The sequence below is a fragment of the Theobroma cacao genome, chromosome 5 (assembly GCF_053813885.1).
Source record: "Theobroma cacao isolate CCN51 chromosome 5, ASM5381388v1, whole genome shotgun sequence".
Classification (NCBI taxonomy): domain Eukaryota; kingdom Viridiplantae; phylum Streptophyta; class Magnoliopsida; order Malvales; family Malvaceae; genus Theobroma; species Theobroma cacao.
This window is the reverse complement of record NC_142643.1, coordinates 45,826,169-45,843,116: the sequence shown is the minus strand read 5'-3', so window position 1 is coordinate 45,843,116 and position 16,948 is coordinate 45,826,169. Positions and strand designations below refer to the sequence as shown.

The 16,948-nt window shown below is 35.7% G+C and overlaps 4 protein-coding genes across 5 annotated transcripts; all 4 read left to right on the top strand.

Annotated features, from left to right (window-relative positions):
• Positions 1 to 1,373: 1,373 nt before the first annotated feature.
• LOC18600294 (putative galactose-1-phosphate uridyltransferase) lies at positions 1,374 to 4,020 on the top strand. The gene is made up of 3 exons (XM_007030655.3): positions 1,374 to 1,918; positions 2,551 to 2,841; positions 3,684 to 4,020. Exons 1-3 carry the CDS (start codon positions 1,436 to 1,438, stop codon positions 3,948 to 3,950), a joined length of 1,041 nt encoding a protein of 346 aa, XP_007030717.2. The 5' UTR covers positions 1,374 to 1,435; the 3' UTR covers positions 3,951 to 4,020.
• A 1,301-nt stretch (positions 4,021 to 5,321) lies between these two features.
• Positions 5,322 to 9,561, top strand: LOC18600293 (YTH domain-containing protein ECT3-like). 2 transcript variants are annotated; one of them, XM_007030654.3, is made up of 7 exons: positions 5,322 to 5,569; positions 6,265 to 6,341; positions 6,891 to 7,466; positions 7,663 to 8,238; positions 8,326 to 8,538; positions 8,637 to 8,783; positions 8,901 to 9,561. In XM_007030654.3, the coding sequence occupies exons 1-7, from the start codon at positions 5,554 to 5,556 to the stop codon at positions 9,135 to 9,137; spliced, it is 1,842 nt and encodes a 613-aa protein (XP_007030716.2). In that variant the 5' UTR covers positions 5,322 to 5,553; the 3' UTR covers positions 9,138 to 9,561. The 2 variants fall into 2 exon arrangements, with proteins under 2 accessions (XP_007030716.2, XP_007030715.2); XM_007030653.3 differs by having other exon boundaries at positions 5,322 to 5,596.
• Positions 9,562 to 10,090: 529 nt separating this feature from the next.
• On the top strand, positions 10,091 to 14,111 carry LOC18600292 (TCP-1/cpn60 chaperonin family protein). The gene is made up of 13 exons (XM_007030650.3): positions 10,091 to 10,387; positions 10,556 to 10,818; positions 10,928 to 11,074; positions 11,181 to 11,342; positions 11,450 to 11,527; positions 11,737 to 11,870; positions 12,063 to 12,135; positions 12,222 to 12,299; positions 12,381 to 12,503; positions 12,691 to 12,785; positions 13,181 to 13,405; positions 13,570 to 13,627; positions 13,757 to 14,111. The coding sequence occupies exons 1-13, from the start codon at positions 10,240 to 10,242 to the stop codon at positions 13,820 to 13,822; spliced, it is 1,650 nt and encodes a 549-aa protein (XP_007030712.2). The 5' UTR covers positions 10,091 to 10,239; the 3' UTR covers positions 13,823 to 14,111.
• A 256-nt stretch (positions 14,112 to 14,367) lies between these two features.
• Positions 14,368 to 16,483, top strand: PNSB2 (NDH-dependent cyclic electron flow 1). Its single transcript, XM_007030649.3, has 3 exons — positions 14,368 to 14,915; positions 15,562 to 15,996; positions 16,099 to 16,483. Exons 1-3 carry the CDS (start codon positions 14,487 to 14,489, stop codon positions 16,291 to 16,293), a joined length of 1,059 nt encoding a protein of 352 aa, XP_007030711.3. The 5' UTR covers positions 14,368 to 14,486; the 3' UTR covers positions 16,294 to 16,483.
• The last annotated feature ends 465 nt before the right edge of the window (positions 16,484 to 16,948 follow it).

Below are 16,948 nucleotides of genomic sequence, written 5' to 3'. Positions count from 1 at the left end.
AGAAATGCAAATGTGGCAATGTGGTAGCCAAAAGGGATTTTTGTATTGTGGACTTACAAAGACCTAGAACTAACTGACTTTATAAATATTAAATATTTTATACATTTTTTTAGTTATATTTGTTTATTTCATTATATATGGAAAATATTTAAATGTGGACCATGGGATTTAGCATGTGGATTTTGGATTGACAAAAATGCCAATGTGGGATGATTCAAATTACATAGACTTCTCCCTTTGTTGTGGGTAGGTTTGGCTACCTTTCAAAATTATTCCTTTTTTTTTTTGGCCTTCTCTGGCTGCCATTGCCCATTTGACAACTATAAATAGTAATAAATTAATGATATCAAAAAAGAATTCTTTTGACAAGAATAAACAAAGGGTTGAACCTTTTAGTAGGAAAGCAACAACTTTTACAAACAAATCTAAATTGTTCTAAATTAAATTAAATTAAAAAATTTGGGTTTAACCCATAGAAGATTAGTCAATAATTTTGGCTTATTCCAATCAAATATAGACATAAATCAAAGTTTATAATATGAACATGAAAATTTAAAAAGTGTTACTAATCCCATTACTGCTTTTATCATGTTTAACATTTTTTTCACAAGTAATAATTGCTCATTAATATTCAATCTCCTACTTCATTTACTTATAACTTTTGCCATGCCCTTTATTTTCAATAGTAAATTAGTTCTTTTCTCACTTTTAACATATTTTTAAAATGTTATTCCTTAATTTTTTGTAATTTTTTAGGTAATTTCTTTTTTCTATGTATATTTTTAATAACATTTTTAAAAAAAATAAAGTACAAGTAGCTTTCATGATGGAAATATAAATGAAACTCTTTAAATCTTTACCTATTTTTGTACTCATTTCAGCACATATTCATATATTTTTTAAAGTTACACAATTTATTGGGTGGAATTTACTACTTTAGCAGTATTAGTACATATGAAAACCTAAAGTACCAATTAGCACTTCATTTGGATTTTAACTTTAAATTTGAAAAAAAAAATCTCATTTTTAGGCAAATAATATTTAGTACTTCAAAAAATTTTCAAGACAAAAGCTAGTAAAGTTATTGAAATTTTTAAATAAAAAAAGGAATTTCTTCTTCTTAATTTGTTATCAAAAATTATCGTATATCTAATTATAATTATAATATAACATTTTTAAAACTTACATTAATTCAAGAAAATTATTATTTTATCATTAAATTAAGATAAAAATACAGAAGATTTATACATATTATTTATAATTTATTAATGATGTGTTGTATTTTGATTTGTTGAATTATTTTATGGTAAAAGAAAAACACTTAAATGATTTTTAAATGAGCCAAAAGAAACATGGCATAGAGTGATAAAAGTTAAGACCCAACTTTGTTAATAATCTCAAAAATAGCACAAATAAAGAAAGAAAAAAAACAATCATGGCAACTCCAACACCAACTCGGAGCCCCGAACTGCGAAGAGACCCGGTAACGAACAGATGGGTCGTATTCTCCCCGGCCAGAGCTAAACGCCCCTCCGATTTCAAGTCGAAATCCTCAGAAAATCCTAACCATAATTCTTCCTCATGCCCATTCTGCATAGGCAATGAGCACCAGTGTGCACCCGAGATATTTCGGGTCCCGAACGAACCGAATTGGAAACATCGGGTCATCGAGAACTTGTATCCGGCTTTGAGCAGGAATCTCGAGTTCCCAATTGGTCAAAATGGCGACTCGAGTATCGATTTGGGCGGGTGGGGTCGGGTTGTACCCGGGTTCGGGCTTCATGATGTGGTGATTGAAACTCCGGTTCACTCGGTTCAGTTGTCGGATTTGAGTCCGAGTGAGCTTGGTGATGTTTTAATTGCTTATAAGAGGAGGATTGAGCAGATTAAAGGATTTGATTCAATCAAATATGTTCAGGTAAGAAAAAAAGAACATTTTTTCTTGTAAAAGAAATGCTTTTTTTTGGATGGTAAATGTTTGAAAGCATTTGTTTGATGCAAAGTTGTATATTTTGAAATGTTTTTATCTGTGAATATGGATTTGTGTGGAAAAAGGACTGTTGGGTTGTTTAAAGATCAGGTGTTGAATTAGTTTTGGATTGAACCATGTCAAGACTATAGTTTTTCTGTTGTTTTGATGATCGAATCTGCTTTTAATTTTATCAAGTTACGGATTGTTCTTTTGTTGGGAAACTTAATTTTTGTGCCCTGAAGCTTATGCTTTACATTCTGGTATCTTTTAAACAAAAAACTATTACATAACAAGGAATTCTCCAATACTACTAGTATCAGACTACATTGTGCATTTTTATGATATAGTTATAAAAGCCCTTAATTCTCATTCATTTCATAAGTTTCCAATTTTTGAGAGCCAGTGTTTTCATTTCCTAAGTATGTTTTCTTTCTAATAATAACAAGGCCTAAGATTATATTTTTGATCCAGGGCATCCCATCTCTCCCTTCCCCTTTCTTTCTGTTCTTGTGTTAGTTTGGCATGCTTGCAGGTTGTTGCTGTAACGTCATTTGATTTTGGTTTAATGCTTTTTTTAGGTGTTCAAGAACCATGGAGCTTCAGCTGGGGCTTCGCTGAGTCACTCTCACAGCCAGATACTGTCTCTTCCAGTTGTTCCTCCTAGCGTTTCTGCTCGAATTGGTAGTATGAAGGAGTATTTTAATCAGACAGGGAAATGTAGTCTCTGTGAGGTTCAATCGAAGGACGTTTTGATTAATGAAACCAGCCAATTTATTTCACTTGCTCCATTTGCTGCTTCATTTCCTTTTGAGATATGGATAATTCCTCGGGATCATTCTTCTCATTTTGATGAACTAGACAATGAAAAGGTAACTTCTTATGCATCCTGGTTTTATTCTTATATGGTTTCACCTATGCCTTTCTTAGTGTCACATGAGATCACAAGTTACGCACAGATTGTTTGATTAGAAACTTATGGTGGGTATGACAATGCTAGAAAATTTCTTATATGAACTCTCATTGTCACTCATCCACAAAAGAAATAAATCCACAAGAAAAGACATGAAATGTCAGATGATTGTTGGACACTTTGTGAGTATTTCTATGAGTTATTGACTTATTGTTAGAAGAAGTTCCTTCGGAGCATAATGCAAGTGTTGTTTATCGGTATTTACTGAACCAAAGATGGCCTTTTTAGTGGTTTCATTTGGTCTGTTAGCAATATTAGTTTCATGATGCCAGTTTAGCCTTCAAATCTGCAAAGGACGTGGGAATCTTTAAGGAGACAGACATGTGGGAAATGTAATGACTATATTTTTCCATAGAACTTGTAGTCTTGTGAATACTGTCTAGTATAGGTATAAAACACAAGTGATATGAAATTTGAATGAGGGATAAAGGAATTCGTGTTTTTGGGAAATTCAAATAAAAAGTAGCCATAATGATTTATAGAAAATTGGAATTTCTATTGACTTTTATTATGTCATCTGAGATGCATGTCATATTGTAGAGATAATTTTGAATACAAGAGCAGGGATATTTTGAGTTGTCAGATGGAGTAGTTGAAAGAATTTAAAAAAATGCAGTAATATGTTACACTTGTTTATAACCAAAACAATATACAGATTAGCATTGCATTATAATATTTCACAAATTTCCCTACCTTTCACAGTTGAGGAACTTATACTCCATTTGATTCACGTGTATGCAGGCAGTTGATCTTGGTGGCTTGCTAAAACTCATGCTTAGGAAGATGTCTTTGCAGTTGAATAACCCACCATTCAATTTCATGATTCACACTTCACCACTTCAGCTTACTAACTCAGAGTTACGATACAGTCACTGGTTTTTACAGATAGTACCTCAGTTAACTGGTGTAGGAGGTTTTGAACTTGGATCTGGATGTTACATAAATCCTGTTTTTCCTGAGGATGCTGCTAAACTTTTGAGGGAAGTTAATGTTCCGATAGAGGGATAAAAACTAATTTAACATCATCCTAGTAATGTAAAATCATATTTCAACAATAAAAAATCAACACTTTACATGATGGAATCCATTGTGAATTTTTTTTGGCCAGCAGTATCCTTTTTCTTATTTACTTATTTGTATTCAAGAAAAGGTGGACAACATTCATTATGGTTTGTGTGCAAAGGAGAGGTTGAGAACCGTGACTGAAGATTTTGCACATGGGAAGTTCCCCATGTGTTTCCAGGCTTGTCACTTTTAATTCAGCCTAAATGCAAGGAACTGTTTACTGATGGATTTATGCATAGATCTACCAAAAGTTAAGGAGGTCCATCTGTGTGCTGTCAACAATTTACCATCTTTTACTAATGCTCCATGTTTTCTTCAAAATAATGAAAACACTGTTTGAAAATAGTAACTTGGGAAATCTGACATCAGTAGCCCAAATGGACACGATGCAGCTCAATCTTTCTGACTTCCGAAGGCTCCTACATGGGGCCTAAATTTGGCAGCGTACTCCTTTCTTAAAAAACCTTGCACGATCCTCTCATTCTTTAAGGGACTGTTGCCACTTTGAGATGATACCGACCCTTGAACAATTGGCCTTAGTAAGGTTACATGGTGTGCAACCAACAATACCAGCATGGGTTAGATAAGGCAAGGCACATGTAGGAAGAGTTCATAAGAGTAACCTGTTGAGGCTAGGGATGGCAAGAGCCCTTCGTCGCTCGGGTTTTACCTGTATCGACCCAACAGAGACAGGGTTTTTTGGGTCAGGTAAATAATCGTCTCATCGTGTCGCCATTCCTTACTTATACTATAAAGATTACATATATTATATGACAGTGAAGGTCATGCTAGTACAACTAGAAGTGAAAGCATTGAATTTACTTTAGACTTACCAGTAGCATCCCTAACCAGAGGAGTAGGGGGCTGCCTCACACTAGAAGGGGGTATGCATACAATGCTCATGTTAATTATTCATTCAAGCATATCGCTCTTAATAATGGCATAAAGTATTACATACAAAGCCATTATTTGCACCATGACTGCTCATTAAGGCCTAGGCCTAATCTCAAACCAAACCCATGCAAACGGTGTAGCGTTCATTCATGGAATCCCCAACTCTTTAGCCCAAAAGAACAAAAGCCCAGAACCTAACAAAGGGCATTCCTTCCAAAATACAATAAACAGAAAATGGCTAGAAAAGAAATTATCCTGATGAGGAAGTGGAGCCGTGGAGTCATTTGAATCACCGTTTTTCCATTTTAGTGACAAAATCTACCGAAAACAAATCTCTCCCTCTCTCACAAAAAAGGGGGAAAAGAAGTTGTGAAAAGCAATAAATTAGTTGTTTTTATTTGATTGATAATACGTTATAAAAAAAGGTTTTTTAGTCTTTGCTGTGTGTATTCTAAAACCCCACTCTCCCAAAGCTCTTGGGTTTTTTGGCGGCTACCCCTTCTCCACGCCTGTCTTTTTTTCTCTTCCTTAACTTTCTCACTGTTTCAACTCTAGGGTTTTGTTTTTTCATTCCTTCCTCCTCCTGCTTTTCCCTCTGTCTCTATCTCTTACTTACTTTCTCTCTCTAAATCTATACCCTTGATCTTTGATCATGGCCACCTCTGATCGTATCCTTGCTAACTTTACTCCTCTGGGTATGCTTTGTTATTGTAGATTCGTGGATGGATATTTCTATTTTCTTTTTTTGTTGGTTTTTTATATTAACTTTTGGTTCTTTAAGGATTTGCTTGTTGTTTTCAGGTCTTAACTGATTGTTATTTGTTTTTTTTTATAAACTTTATTGGGTAATAGTTTTTTTATATGGGTTTTAGTGGGGTTTATTCAAAAGTTGTTTTTTTTTAAAAAAATTTATACTAAATTTCAGTTTTATGGATTTGGGTTTGTTGGTTTTGGTAGTTTATGAATTTGAATGTATTTTATCTTTGGATCTTTGCTTTTGAATTTTTTGTGTGACTTTTTAGATGGGTTTTAGTAGGGTTTACTGGAAAGTTTTTTTTTTAAATCAGTTTATGCTTAATTCTATTCTCTTGGCTCAAATTTTTCATCTTTTTATAGATTTGAGTATGATGGTTTGGGTAGCTTATGAATTTAAATGTGTTTTTATCTTTGGATCTTTGTTTGTTGCAATTTGTGAACACCGATAAATTTGTGGGTGGATGGTCTATCCTATGTGTAATATTGATTGCTTGAAGCTATGGTTTTGTTGTTGATTTAAGTGGTATGCTTTGGATATATCTGAACCTTTGTAGAGTTTAATTTTAAAATTCTTGATTTTGTTTTGTATCCTTTACTACAATCACAGAAGTTGCAGATTCACTGGAGAACTTGTCTCTGGATTCACAGGCCAAGACCACCAAGGTTCCTGAGCCTTTCAAGAAGGTACTACTTGGATTGCAAGATGCTGAGTTCTTATTCTTGTGGTTGATAAAAATTTTACTTTTATTGGTTAGATTAGTTGGTTGACAAATTTATTAGGTTCTGTGCAACTTGAGCCGTGGGATTCAAGTGGGCTGCTTGGTTACTTGTATAAACTGAATTGTTGTCAACAGCCCCCTTTGTGATGACAATGATGCAAAATCTTTGAGGGAGAAATGGATCTCTGTTATGGTGATTACCACTGTTGCCTATTGATTTAGGCAGAAGGCTAAATCTTTCTTGAAGTTGTTCTGAAACCAATCATTGGAAATATGTTTTTTGTATAATGGTCTGAAAAATAATGGCCATTTGGAGTTTACATAGTGGTCTTGCTAACATTTTCGTTTTGATGAATTTTGGATTTGTAATTTGTGGTGGTCTTGCTGATATTTTCTTTCTATAGAGTTTGGTATTTGGAAGACAGAAATGGGTTTAATTTTTATCCTGTTAATTTGCTTTGGAAATCTATTCAGTCTGAGTATTGTATTTAATAAGCTTAATGTCTATTGACAGGATTTCTATGGTGATAATGGCTCTTACATGTACCAGCAAACTTATGGTTATATGCCATATGGAGCGTATTCTGTGCCCAGTTCACCTCTTCCTGCTATGGGACATGATGGTCAGCTGCATGCGCTGCAAGAATACCATTATCCAAGCCCTTATTACCAACCACCTATGCAGACTAGTCAAGCCAGTGCATCTCAAGTGGAGGTTTCGACTTCTGGTGTAGCTGAACAAGCTTCCTTATCAATTGATACAAATAAGGGAAATTCAAGCACTATAGCAAGTGGTGGAGGTTTGAGTGGTAATAATGGGTTAGGGTCATTAAAACCAACTTTCAAAAGCTCTTCCCTAAACCCCAATGCGTCTTACAAAAGAGGAGGCTTGCCAACAGGTAATCTGTCCCAAGGTTATCAGGATCCAAGATTTAGCTATGATGGGATTCAGTCAACAGTTCCTTGGTTAGATATGTCAATGTCTTCTAATGGACAATCCAAGCATGCTGCAAATAGTGGGTTCTCTTCATACACGAACAACCTTTCATCTGGCAGGAATCAGAATGTTCACCCATTCCCTCATGTCGTGGTATGTTGAAACTGCTTGTTTCTTAGATTTGAATCTCTGCGTTATAGATATCTAAACCCCAACCCACACGCATGCACAAACACAGATAAAAATTCGCAAAGTAGATTGATAGATAGGTAGGTAGATAGATATAGGATTTGCTTGTTCACTTCTTCATTGTCGATTGACCTAATTGTTCTTAATGATCTGAACACAGAATTTGCATAATGCAAGACCATCATCAGGCGTAGCCCAAGCATATGGATACATGAACCACATGTACCCGAACAACATGGCTTACAGTCATTATGGAAGCACCATCAGGGGTGGTTCTGGTTATGGATCATATAGCTATGATTCCTGGAAGAAAGGACTAGGGTGGTACACTGTTGGTAACAACAACAAATCTAGGGGTCGTGGTTATGGCAAAGAGAATATGGATGGTTTAAGTGAGCTGAACAAAGGACCTAGAGTAAAGGGGTATAAGAGTCAGGATGATTTTGAATCTGCTACACTGGCTGTCAAAGATCAGAACCTTCCACTGACTGAGAGCAACAAGGAGAACAATGTTACTCTTGTTCCAGATATGGAGCAGTACAATAAAGAAGATTTTCCTGAGAGTTATTCAGATGCAAAGTTTTTTGTCATTAAATCCTATAGTGAGGATGATGTCCACAAAAGCATTAAATACAATGTTTGGGCCAGTACATCTAATGGCAACAAGAAACTAGATGCAGCATTCTGTGAGGCCAACGATAAGCCTGATGGCTGTCCTGTATTTCTGTTGTTCTCTGTGAGTATGATTAACGTTACTCTCTGCTGTCTTGATTTAGTGAGTAAATGATATGCATGGTTTTTACTGAGCCTGCACCTTTTCCAGGTTAATACCAGTGGACAATTTGTTGGTTTAGCAGAGATGGTGGGCCCAGTTGATTTTAACAAAACTATGGAATACTGGCAACAAGACAAGTGGACTGGTTGCTTCCCTGTGAAGTGGCACATCGTTAAGGATGTGCCAAACACTTCATTGAGGCACATAACACTTGAGAACAATGAGAACAAGCCCGTCACTAATAGTAGGGACACCCAGGAGGTACTCTCTCTCTCTGTGTAATTGTGTCGGTGTGTGTCTTATTTCTTGTTTTTGTAATTTTCATTCTTCCCATTGTAAATGGTTGGTGGCTGCTGCAGGTTAATTTTGAGCAGGGGATTCAAATTCTCAAAATCTTTAAGGATCATTCCAGTAAGACATGCATTCTTGATGATTTTGAATTTTATGAGGCTCGTCAAAAGATAATCCAGGAGAAAAAGGCCAAGCATCAGCTGTTACAAAAACAGGTATATCTGGCTTTTAATTAAATGTGCCTGTTTTTCATACTTTCTATTATATAGAACCTGGTAGATGGCTTGCATAAACTGTTTAAATATTAACTACTTCAAATTCTTCCTAAACAGGTTTCAAATGGGCAACCTAATGATGATGTTGTAACTGATAACGAACAAAATTCGGCAGTAGCAAAGGAGACTACAGATAAATCTGTAGAGGCAGCCTTGATAGAAGAACAACCGGTTGCATCAGCAGCGGAGGTTGTAAAGTCGAATGGAGATGTGAAACCTGTAGAAGAGAATGGATCAGTCGCTACAACTGAAGATGGCCCCGCCAATTCAGTTTGCGTCGCAAGTGCTTGCTAATTGGCTTCCTTCTTAGAGTTTTAGAATAGGATTTGTGCTTTTGGTTGGGTTATTAACAAGTTTAGCTAATTCATATAAGCCTATTTTGCTCGCTTTTTATCAACTGGGACTTGATGAAAGCTTAATTGCTGAGGAAGTAGGAATAGGCAAGCACCTTTCAGCATTTCCTTATAGCAGCATGGTGAGACAGAATGTTGACTCTGCTCAATACCCTCTTTTGAGTTTTTCTTTTTTTACCATTTTCATCCTTTGTTATCCCTTTTGTTTTTTTCTTAATGAGAAAAGAGTTGAGGAAGAAGAAAAAGAAAATTGCCCAAGGGGGAAAGTAGTTTAATCCTATTTGCATCTTGCATTTGATGAAGACATGGTTGTTTCTATATATGGAAAGTAAAAGAGAAGATATTGTGCTGTTCTTGTTCTCAAATCTTTCTATTATGGGAAAAAAGTTTAAAAAATGTGAAATTTAATATGTTGTAAATACTAATTGAACCATTAAAAAATGAATTAAATAAACTCCTAATATATGAAATTTTTACCAAATAAATGTGGTTCTAAAATGGTCCAATTTTTCTCTTAATTGCTGGCCTGAATATTTGGTTTTAGTTAAAAAGTAAATAAATTTGTTGGTAATGTTAATAATTCCTCAAATTTATCAAATTCAACTACCAAACAGAAAAGGTTTATCAAATCCTAATATATATTTTTTTATTTGTATCTAATAATAAGAGCAAATCTTTATAGAAATATCTTAATTATTTAGGAATTTAAATAAATCTATATTTTTCAAAAATAAAAAAGTATTTATTTTTTAGTTATTAATGGCAAGAAATCACATGATAAAGCATATTCAGAAAATAAAAGAAAAAGCTTATCATAAGCAAATTCTCTCTGTCACATGCATCGCGCATGCTGGAAAAGGGTCATTTCTAGGGCTTTCTGGGACTAAACTTATAGTTCCACTCTCTGCTCTTCCCTCTTCTTCTAAAACCAAAAAAGTTTCAATTTTTTTCCCCATTTCTCCATTTCTAGGGTTAGGGTTTTACACTTTCTTGCTCTCCTTCGAGTAAGGTTACTGTAGAAAGGAAGGAGAAGAAGAAGAGAAATGGGGTTCTCGATGCAGCCATATGGGATACAATCGATGCTGAAGGAAGGTCACAAGCATCTCTCAGGTCTCGACGAAGCTGTTCTCAAAAACATCGATGCTTGCAAGCAACTCTCTACCATCACCCGCACTTCCCTCGGGCCCGACGGTATCCATTTCTCTCTATTCGCTTTTCTCTTTCCTTTTTTGTGATTTGAAATCTGCTGTTTTTTTTCTTACTCTGTTTCAGTTTGAAATCCGGATCAACTGTACTTCCCTAATTCTGCATTTACTTGAATTCTTGTTCTGCTTTAATGTTTGATCTACTGTTCCTTAGGTATGAATAAGATGGTTATTAATCATTTAGACAAGCTCTTTGTCACGAATGATGCTGCTACTATTGTCAATGAGCTTGAGGTTCAGCATCCTGCTGCAAAGATATTAGTTCTAGCGGGTAAGGCTCAGCAAGAGGAAATTGGTGATGGGGCTAATTTGACGATTTCTTTTGCCGGCGAGCTTCTCCAAAACGCAGAGGAGCTTATTAGGACTGGCTTGCACCCTAGTGAGATCATTAGTGGATATACTAAAGCTATTAACAAGGTTTGCCCTATGCTTTGCCAAGTAACTTAAATGACTTAAGTGATGTTAAATATGGATGATGAAGTGGCCTAATTTATCATTTTGTTTTTTTTTTTTAATGTTTTTGCAGACGATTGAGGTTTTGTCAGAACTGGTGGAGAAAGGTTCTGAAAAAATGGATGTTAGGAATAAAGAGCAAGTCGTTACTCGAATGAAAGCGGCTGTTGCTAGCAAACAACATGGACAGGAAGATATTTTGTGTTCCCTTATAGCTGATGTAATTTGCAAATCGTTCCCTTTGTGTATCGCTAATTAATTATTCCATTAGCTGTTCTCTTAAAGGATATCATGGCATTTTTTTCTTTGTTTCTTTTGCATCATAGGCATGTATCCAAGTCTGCCCCAAGAATCCTGCGAATTTTGATGTTGATAATGTCCGTGTGTCAAAGCTTGTTGGAGGAGGTTTGCATAATTGTACAATAGTTCGGGGGATGGTTTTAAAAGGTGATGCTGTGGGAAGTATAAAACTAATGGAGAAGGCAAAGGTACACATTTATTTTTCTCTATCCTTTCATTTCTCATTGATTAAGTTTTACAAAAGTTTTTCTCTCATTGCTTTCTGACCAGTGCCTTTCTGCTCACTTCATATTAGGTGGCTGTGTTTGCCAGTGGTATTGATACATCTGCTACTGAAACAAAAGGAACTGTATTGATTCACTCTGCTGAGCAGGTATTATGAGAATTTCTCAACTTGTTTTTATTTTTTAATCTGAGCTTTTCAGGCATAATATACAACACTTGTCTTTTAGGTATGTATACATTTCAATTTGTGCCAATTATGGTGATTATATATCTATTATGATGGTCTATGTTGATCAGAAAATTGGCTTTTCAAATATGTCTAAATGTGGAAGGTTTTCTCTTGGTGTATCCTTGCAGCTAGAGAATTATGCAAAAACTGAAGAAGCTAAGGTTGAGGAGCTCATTAAAGCAGTTGCTGATTCTGGTGCCAAAGTTATTGTCAGTGGAGGAGCAGTCGGTGAAATGGCATTGCATTTCTGTGAACGTTACAAGTATATTTAGTTTCCATTTCGTAGTTCTAATTGTGCTTTTTGTTCTTTCTTCTATAGATTAAGTTTCCGTATTGCTATGATGTTGAATATAAAGTGTTAATAGATTGGCCAATGTTCAGATGCACAAATATTTTGCTTTGGAGCTTTTGCAGTCTTATTAAACATTTTTAATTTGGGATCTTTTTCTTGTAGGTTAATGGTCTTGAAAATCAGCTCAAAGTTTGAACTGCGACGCTTTTGCCGCACAACAGGCACTGCTGCTCTCGTGAGTGTTCTATCTAGATTATGTTAAAAGAAAAAAGATTATACCTTTTGCGTTCTAATCTAATGGGTCTTTCATTCTTTCGGCAGTTGAAACTCAGCCAACCAAAGCCAGATGATTTGGGATTTGTTGATTCAGTTTCAGTTGAGGAAATCGGTGGTTCTCGGGTATGTTTGAAGGGGTTGCTTTAGTCATATTTGGGTCCTTATCTTTTGCTCGCTTCATTTTGCCTTGCTATTTGAATGTAGGTCACTGTTGTGAGAAGTGAAGAAGGTGGTAACAGAGTTGCCACTGTGGTTCTGCGAGGAAGTACTGATAGTATATTGGATGATCTTGAAAGAGCTGTTGATGATGGAGTGAATACATATAAGGTTATCTTTGTTGAATTTTTTTACATTTTTCCTACTCAGTCGTCCAAGTGTTTGTAGCGTTTTTCCTGTATAAACCTTTTTGAGTTTTGTTTTTCTCAACTGCTGAAACAGTATTTTCTGTTCTTTTTTTTATGTAAATTTCAAGGGAAGTATCATTATAACATTAATGCCCATGTTTTTTGGTCAGGCAATGTGTAGGGACAGCCGTATAGTACCTGGAGCTGCAGCTACTGAGATTGAATTGGCGAGAAGATTGAAGGAATTTTCCTTTAAGGAAACAGGGTGGTCTATTTGTCTTCCTTTGCTTTTACTTACTTATTGCAAAGCTTCATTCTGCATGTAACTTTTCATCTTTAGCTTTCATGATTATGTGTTACAATTGCATGAATGGCATATGAGAATGTTTATGCCTTGATGACAGTCTACCTGCCTAACTACTATTTCTTTTGGACGTAGTAACACATTTTAATCTTATACATTGGCTGTGCTGGATGTCTAAATTGAAGCAACTTTTGCATTGTTGACTGTCAAGTTTGTTTTACATTACTTCTTTATATCTTGGATTTGTCATGTATATTTGATCTCTTAGTTAGGAATCTGTTATAAATTTGGTTTTTATAGTAGATTTAGATAAATACTAGAAGAGACTATTAGCATCAACATGGGATATTTTGCAGATTGGATCAGTATGCCATTGCTAAATTCGCTGAAAGCTTTGAAATGGTACCAAGAACTTTGGCAGAGAATGCTGGACTCAATCCAATGGATGTTATATCTAAGCTGTATGAAAAACATGCATCCGGAAATACCAAAGTGGGCATCGACTTGGGAGGAGGTGACTCTGAGGATGGTGTTTGCAAGGATGCCTCAACCATGAGCATTTGGGATCTTTATGTCACTAAGTAAGTTGCTATTTACATCTTCTGAAAATTAACTGTAAGGCTTGTGATTCTATTGTTCTTACTTGTGTGGAAAATTAGCATTTCATACCTCAATCATAAATGTGTCAACAAAAAGTACAACCATTGACTTCCTTTTCTTATGTGTGTGTTTTTCCTTTTGGCAGGTTTTTCGCTCTCAAATATGCTACTGATGCTGCCTGCACCGTGCTACGGGTAGATCAGGTAATCAGCTTGAAACAGAAAGCTTGAAAATGGAAACAACACTGTATTTATTCCTTGGCACCAGATTCATATACTCTTTTGAAAAATTTCCTTCACCAAGCTGACCATGCCATTCATTCAATGTTGTAGATTATCATGGCAAAACCAGCTGGAGGTCCAAGGAGAGATCAGCCTGCGGGAATGGATGAGGACTAAGCCTTTGTGCAGCATGATTGATTATCTTTCTTTTGTGTTTCTCACCGGGCTGGTTTTCAAACTTTGTTTAGGCATCTTTTGTTTTCTTCCGAGATGCTGAAAACACTTTAGCTGAAAGAAAAATTTTGCTTGTGCTTGAGAATTTTATGTTGGGTGGTGGTGGTGGTGGTGATGTTCTGTGATTTTAGTGTATCAGTACTGTAATTTTCCAACAGTAAATTCCATGAATGTTGCTACCCTTGGCAATTGACATTTTCTGATATCAAATATTAATTTTTCCCTTTGCTTATGTTTTACAGGAATATTTCAATGTTTCATATTCCACCCTTTAATAGATATATAAAATTTGGGAAAAACTTTTTATTTCAAAATAAAAATCGTACATTTTGTTGAACATTCTTTATGCTAAAATAAATCAAATAAATTTGTTTTTTTCATAAATGATAGTTTTTAATAGTAAATATAAAAAATATTGGTGGATAAAAATAATTGGTTGAATTCTTCAGAGTCCTCGAATAAAGAGGTTTATGTAGGAGGAAAGTGCAAATATGTGAAAACTGCTGAAAGCCAAAAAGCATATCCAAACAAAACAGTTAGCTAAAGGATGAGCCTAGCAGCTTAGTCCACTGCTGTGCGGAAGCTAACAGAGTTCTTCCTTCCAACAATGGCTTCTCTTCTTTCTTTCTCTCTTCCAAAACCAAACATAATCAAAGCTTCTTCAGCCTCTCCTGCTACAACTACCCTTCCCATTCCTGAGGCTCTTGATGAAAAATTTGGTCGTAAAGGCATCAAATTCTCGGAGTCCAATAACATTCCATTCGTTGAGCTGACAGTAAGAAATGGGAGCTCACTGAGACTGAGAATACCTGATGCTCATGTCACTTCATACAAGCCTAAAGTATATTGGAAAGATGATGGCCTCGAGGAGATCCTGTATACTGTTCCTGCAGGTGGAGGGGACTGTACCAAGGCCAAAGGAGGGATTGGTTTGGTTATCAATGATGCATCAGATAAAAGTTCAAAAGGGTCGCTTCTGTCTGGTGCGGGGTGGACTGTAAAGGATGCTGATAATGATTCCATTGATGCTCTGCAGGTTTTTTCTTAGTTGCATACACTTGTCCTAGTTCATGTAGTTTAAAATTCTGCTGTTCAAAGTGTTACCCTCAGATTATAAGTTCCTCTCTCGTAGAGGCCACACATGGACACAGTTGAAAGCCATTTTCGGGTTGCTTCAGATTGAATTCTGCATAATATAGCAAAAAGTTCAGGATAGGCTATCTGATCAGCATATGCCGTACGGATAAAGATAATTATGGGGTTTCTTGATCTAGAATTGCTTATATTGATTCTTTTCCTCTTTCTGCAGATTGTCTAGAAGATTTTTTCATAAGATGGGGCAAAATGAAATTAATTCCTATAAACCCACTCTTTTGATTAATCTGTTGATGAATTTCTGTTAAGCAATGTGGTAGGTAGTTAAAACTTGTTAGCTAGGAGACTTCCCATACACTGTATGAAACTCTGCTGCTTTTGCTCTAGGAGACTTCCCATACACTGTATGAAACTCTGCTGCTTTTGCTGGTGGAAATAAGAACAGAAAGACCAATAAATTCTGTAGCTGCAGGCCTTCTACATATCTTTGATTCACTGTTTTCAGTGATGAATAATATCTTTCTATGATTATGTCCATGAATTCGTGAAAGAAAAGTTATCTTCTTGGTTTTGATGCTTTCTTTCAGGTTGAGTTGAGCTGTACCGCTGGAACTCTAAATATAAGTTATGTTGTCTCCCTCTATCCACTAAGCATAGCAACAGCAGTCATAGTAAAGAACAATGGCCGCAAAGATGTGACTTTAACTAGTGCCATACTTAGCCATCTGAACTTCAAAAAGAGAGGACGCACAGCAATCAATGGACTCAAAGGCTGCTCTTACTGCTCACATCCACCTTTATCTTCACCTTTCGAACTCTTATCTCCCTCTGAAGCAATGAAATCTGAATCTTCTGGATGGTTTGGTTCAGAGAATGAAAAGAAACCAGGTGTGTGGACAACACAAGATGTGCCAATCACCATCTTGAAGAATAAGCTCAGTAGAGTATATGCTGCTCCTCCATCAGAGAGACTAAAGGCAATTTATAACACCCCACCATCAAAATATGAAACTCTTGATCAGGTAAAACTAAACTTTTTCTATTTCCATTACTTGGAACTTTCAGTGTCTGCTTGAAGTATATACTGAAGTTTCCTCTATTTGTTGTTGCTTCCTTTTTTCCAGGACAGAGAACTCTTCTTCAGGGTAATACGAATGGGGTTTGAAGATATATACTTGTCCAGCCCTGGTTCCTTATCAGAAAAGTATGGGAAGGAATACTTTATCTGCACAGGTCCGGCTTCAATGATGGTGCCATTGGTAGTGAAACCTGGAGAAAATTGGAGAGGAGCACAAGTCATTGAGCATGACAACCTGTAATTATATGTTCCATTAACAGAAAAAATTTTCATTTTTGTTTTCTTTTTTCTCCATAGAAAAATTGGTTTTGCAAATCATTAGTCTCGTCTATTGTCTATGTAATTTCAATTCATCAACTCATTGAGTTCGATTTAGGCTCACAATAACAAAATAGAAGGTTAAAAGGTTGATGTCAACATTTGCAATGAAATTGTTACAAGTTTGTGCGTAGACGTTGCATGTCTTATAAAATTAACTTTTAAAAAAGAGGATAATAGTTTTAGGATAAAGTGATACCAAAATCAACTTGAACTTGATTTCGATGTCACACAAAGCTTTCCAACAAATAAGAGTAGATAAGGTTGCTTAATCCGTAATGTGAGTGTTACAAACTTGGATAAGAGAATGTGACGAAATCTCATATCGGATAGGTAAGAGGGAGATTTTAGAATTATGAGGGTTGACGTTGTACACCTTATCAAATTAACTATTTAGATAGAGATAAACCTTAATGGAAATACTGTAATGGTCCGGTACAGTTGCACTTAGCTGCTTCGAAGTCCAGGTGCTATATAAGTGATGAAACCATTAAATTTAGAAGGAACCAAAATGGACTCCAATTAGCATAGTTTGCTTCTAGTCACCTTTTTCAAGTTTGTAACACATTGACGCTAAA

Coding starts and splice junctions, on each gene's coding strand:
- LOC18600294 (XM_007030655.3), top strand. CDS start 1,436: ATGGCAACTCCAACACCAACTCGGAGCCCCGAACTGCGAAGAGACCCG. Junction 1,919..2,550: donor ATTCAATCAAATATGTTCAG/GTAAGAAAAAAA, acceptor TGCTTTTTTTAG/GTGTTCAAGAACCATGGAGC. Junction 2,842..3,683: donor ATGAACTAGACAATGAAAAG/GTAACTTCTTAT, acceptor ACGTGTATGCAG/GCAGTTGATCTTGGTGGCTT.
- LOC18600293 (XM_007030653.3), top strand. CDS start 5,554: ATGGCCACCTCTGATCGTATCCTTGCTAACTTTACTCCTCTGG. Junction 6,342..6,890: donor TTCCTGAGCCTTTCAAGAAG/GTACTACTTGGA, acceptor GTCTATTGACAG/GATTTCTATGGTGATAATGG. Junction 7,467..7,662: donor ACCCATTCCCTCATGTCGTG/GTATGTTGAAAC, acceptor ATCTGAACACAG/AATTTGCATAATGCAAGACC.
- LOC18600292 (XM_007030650.3), top strand. CDS start 10,240: ATGGGGTTCTCGATGCAGCCATATGGGATACAATCGATGCTGAAGGAA. Junction 11,528..11,736: donor TGATTCACTCTGCTGAGCAG/GTATTATGAGAA, acceptor GTATCCTTGCAG/CTAGAGAATTATGCAAAAAC. Junction 12,136..12,221: donor CAACAGGCACTGCTGCTCTC/GTGAGTGTTCTA, acceptor TTCTTTCGGCAG/TTGAAACTCAGCCAACCAAA.
- PNSB2 (XM_007030649.3), top strand. CDS start 14,487: ATGGCTTCTCTTCTTTCTTTCTCTCTTCCAAAACCAAACATAATCAAA. Junction 14,916..15,561: donor ATTCCATTGATGCTCTGCAG/GTTTTTTCTTAG, acceptor GCTTTCTTTCAG/GTTGAGTTGAGCTGTACCGC. Junction 15,997..16,098: donor AATATGAAACTCTTGATCAG/GTAAAACTAAAC, acceptor CCTTTTTTCCAG/GACAGAGAACTCTTCTTCAG.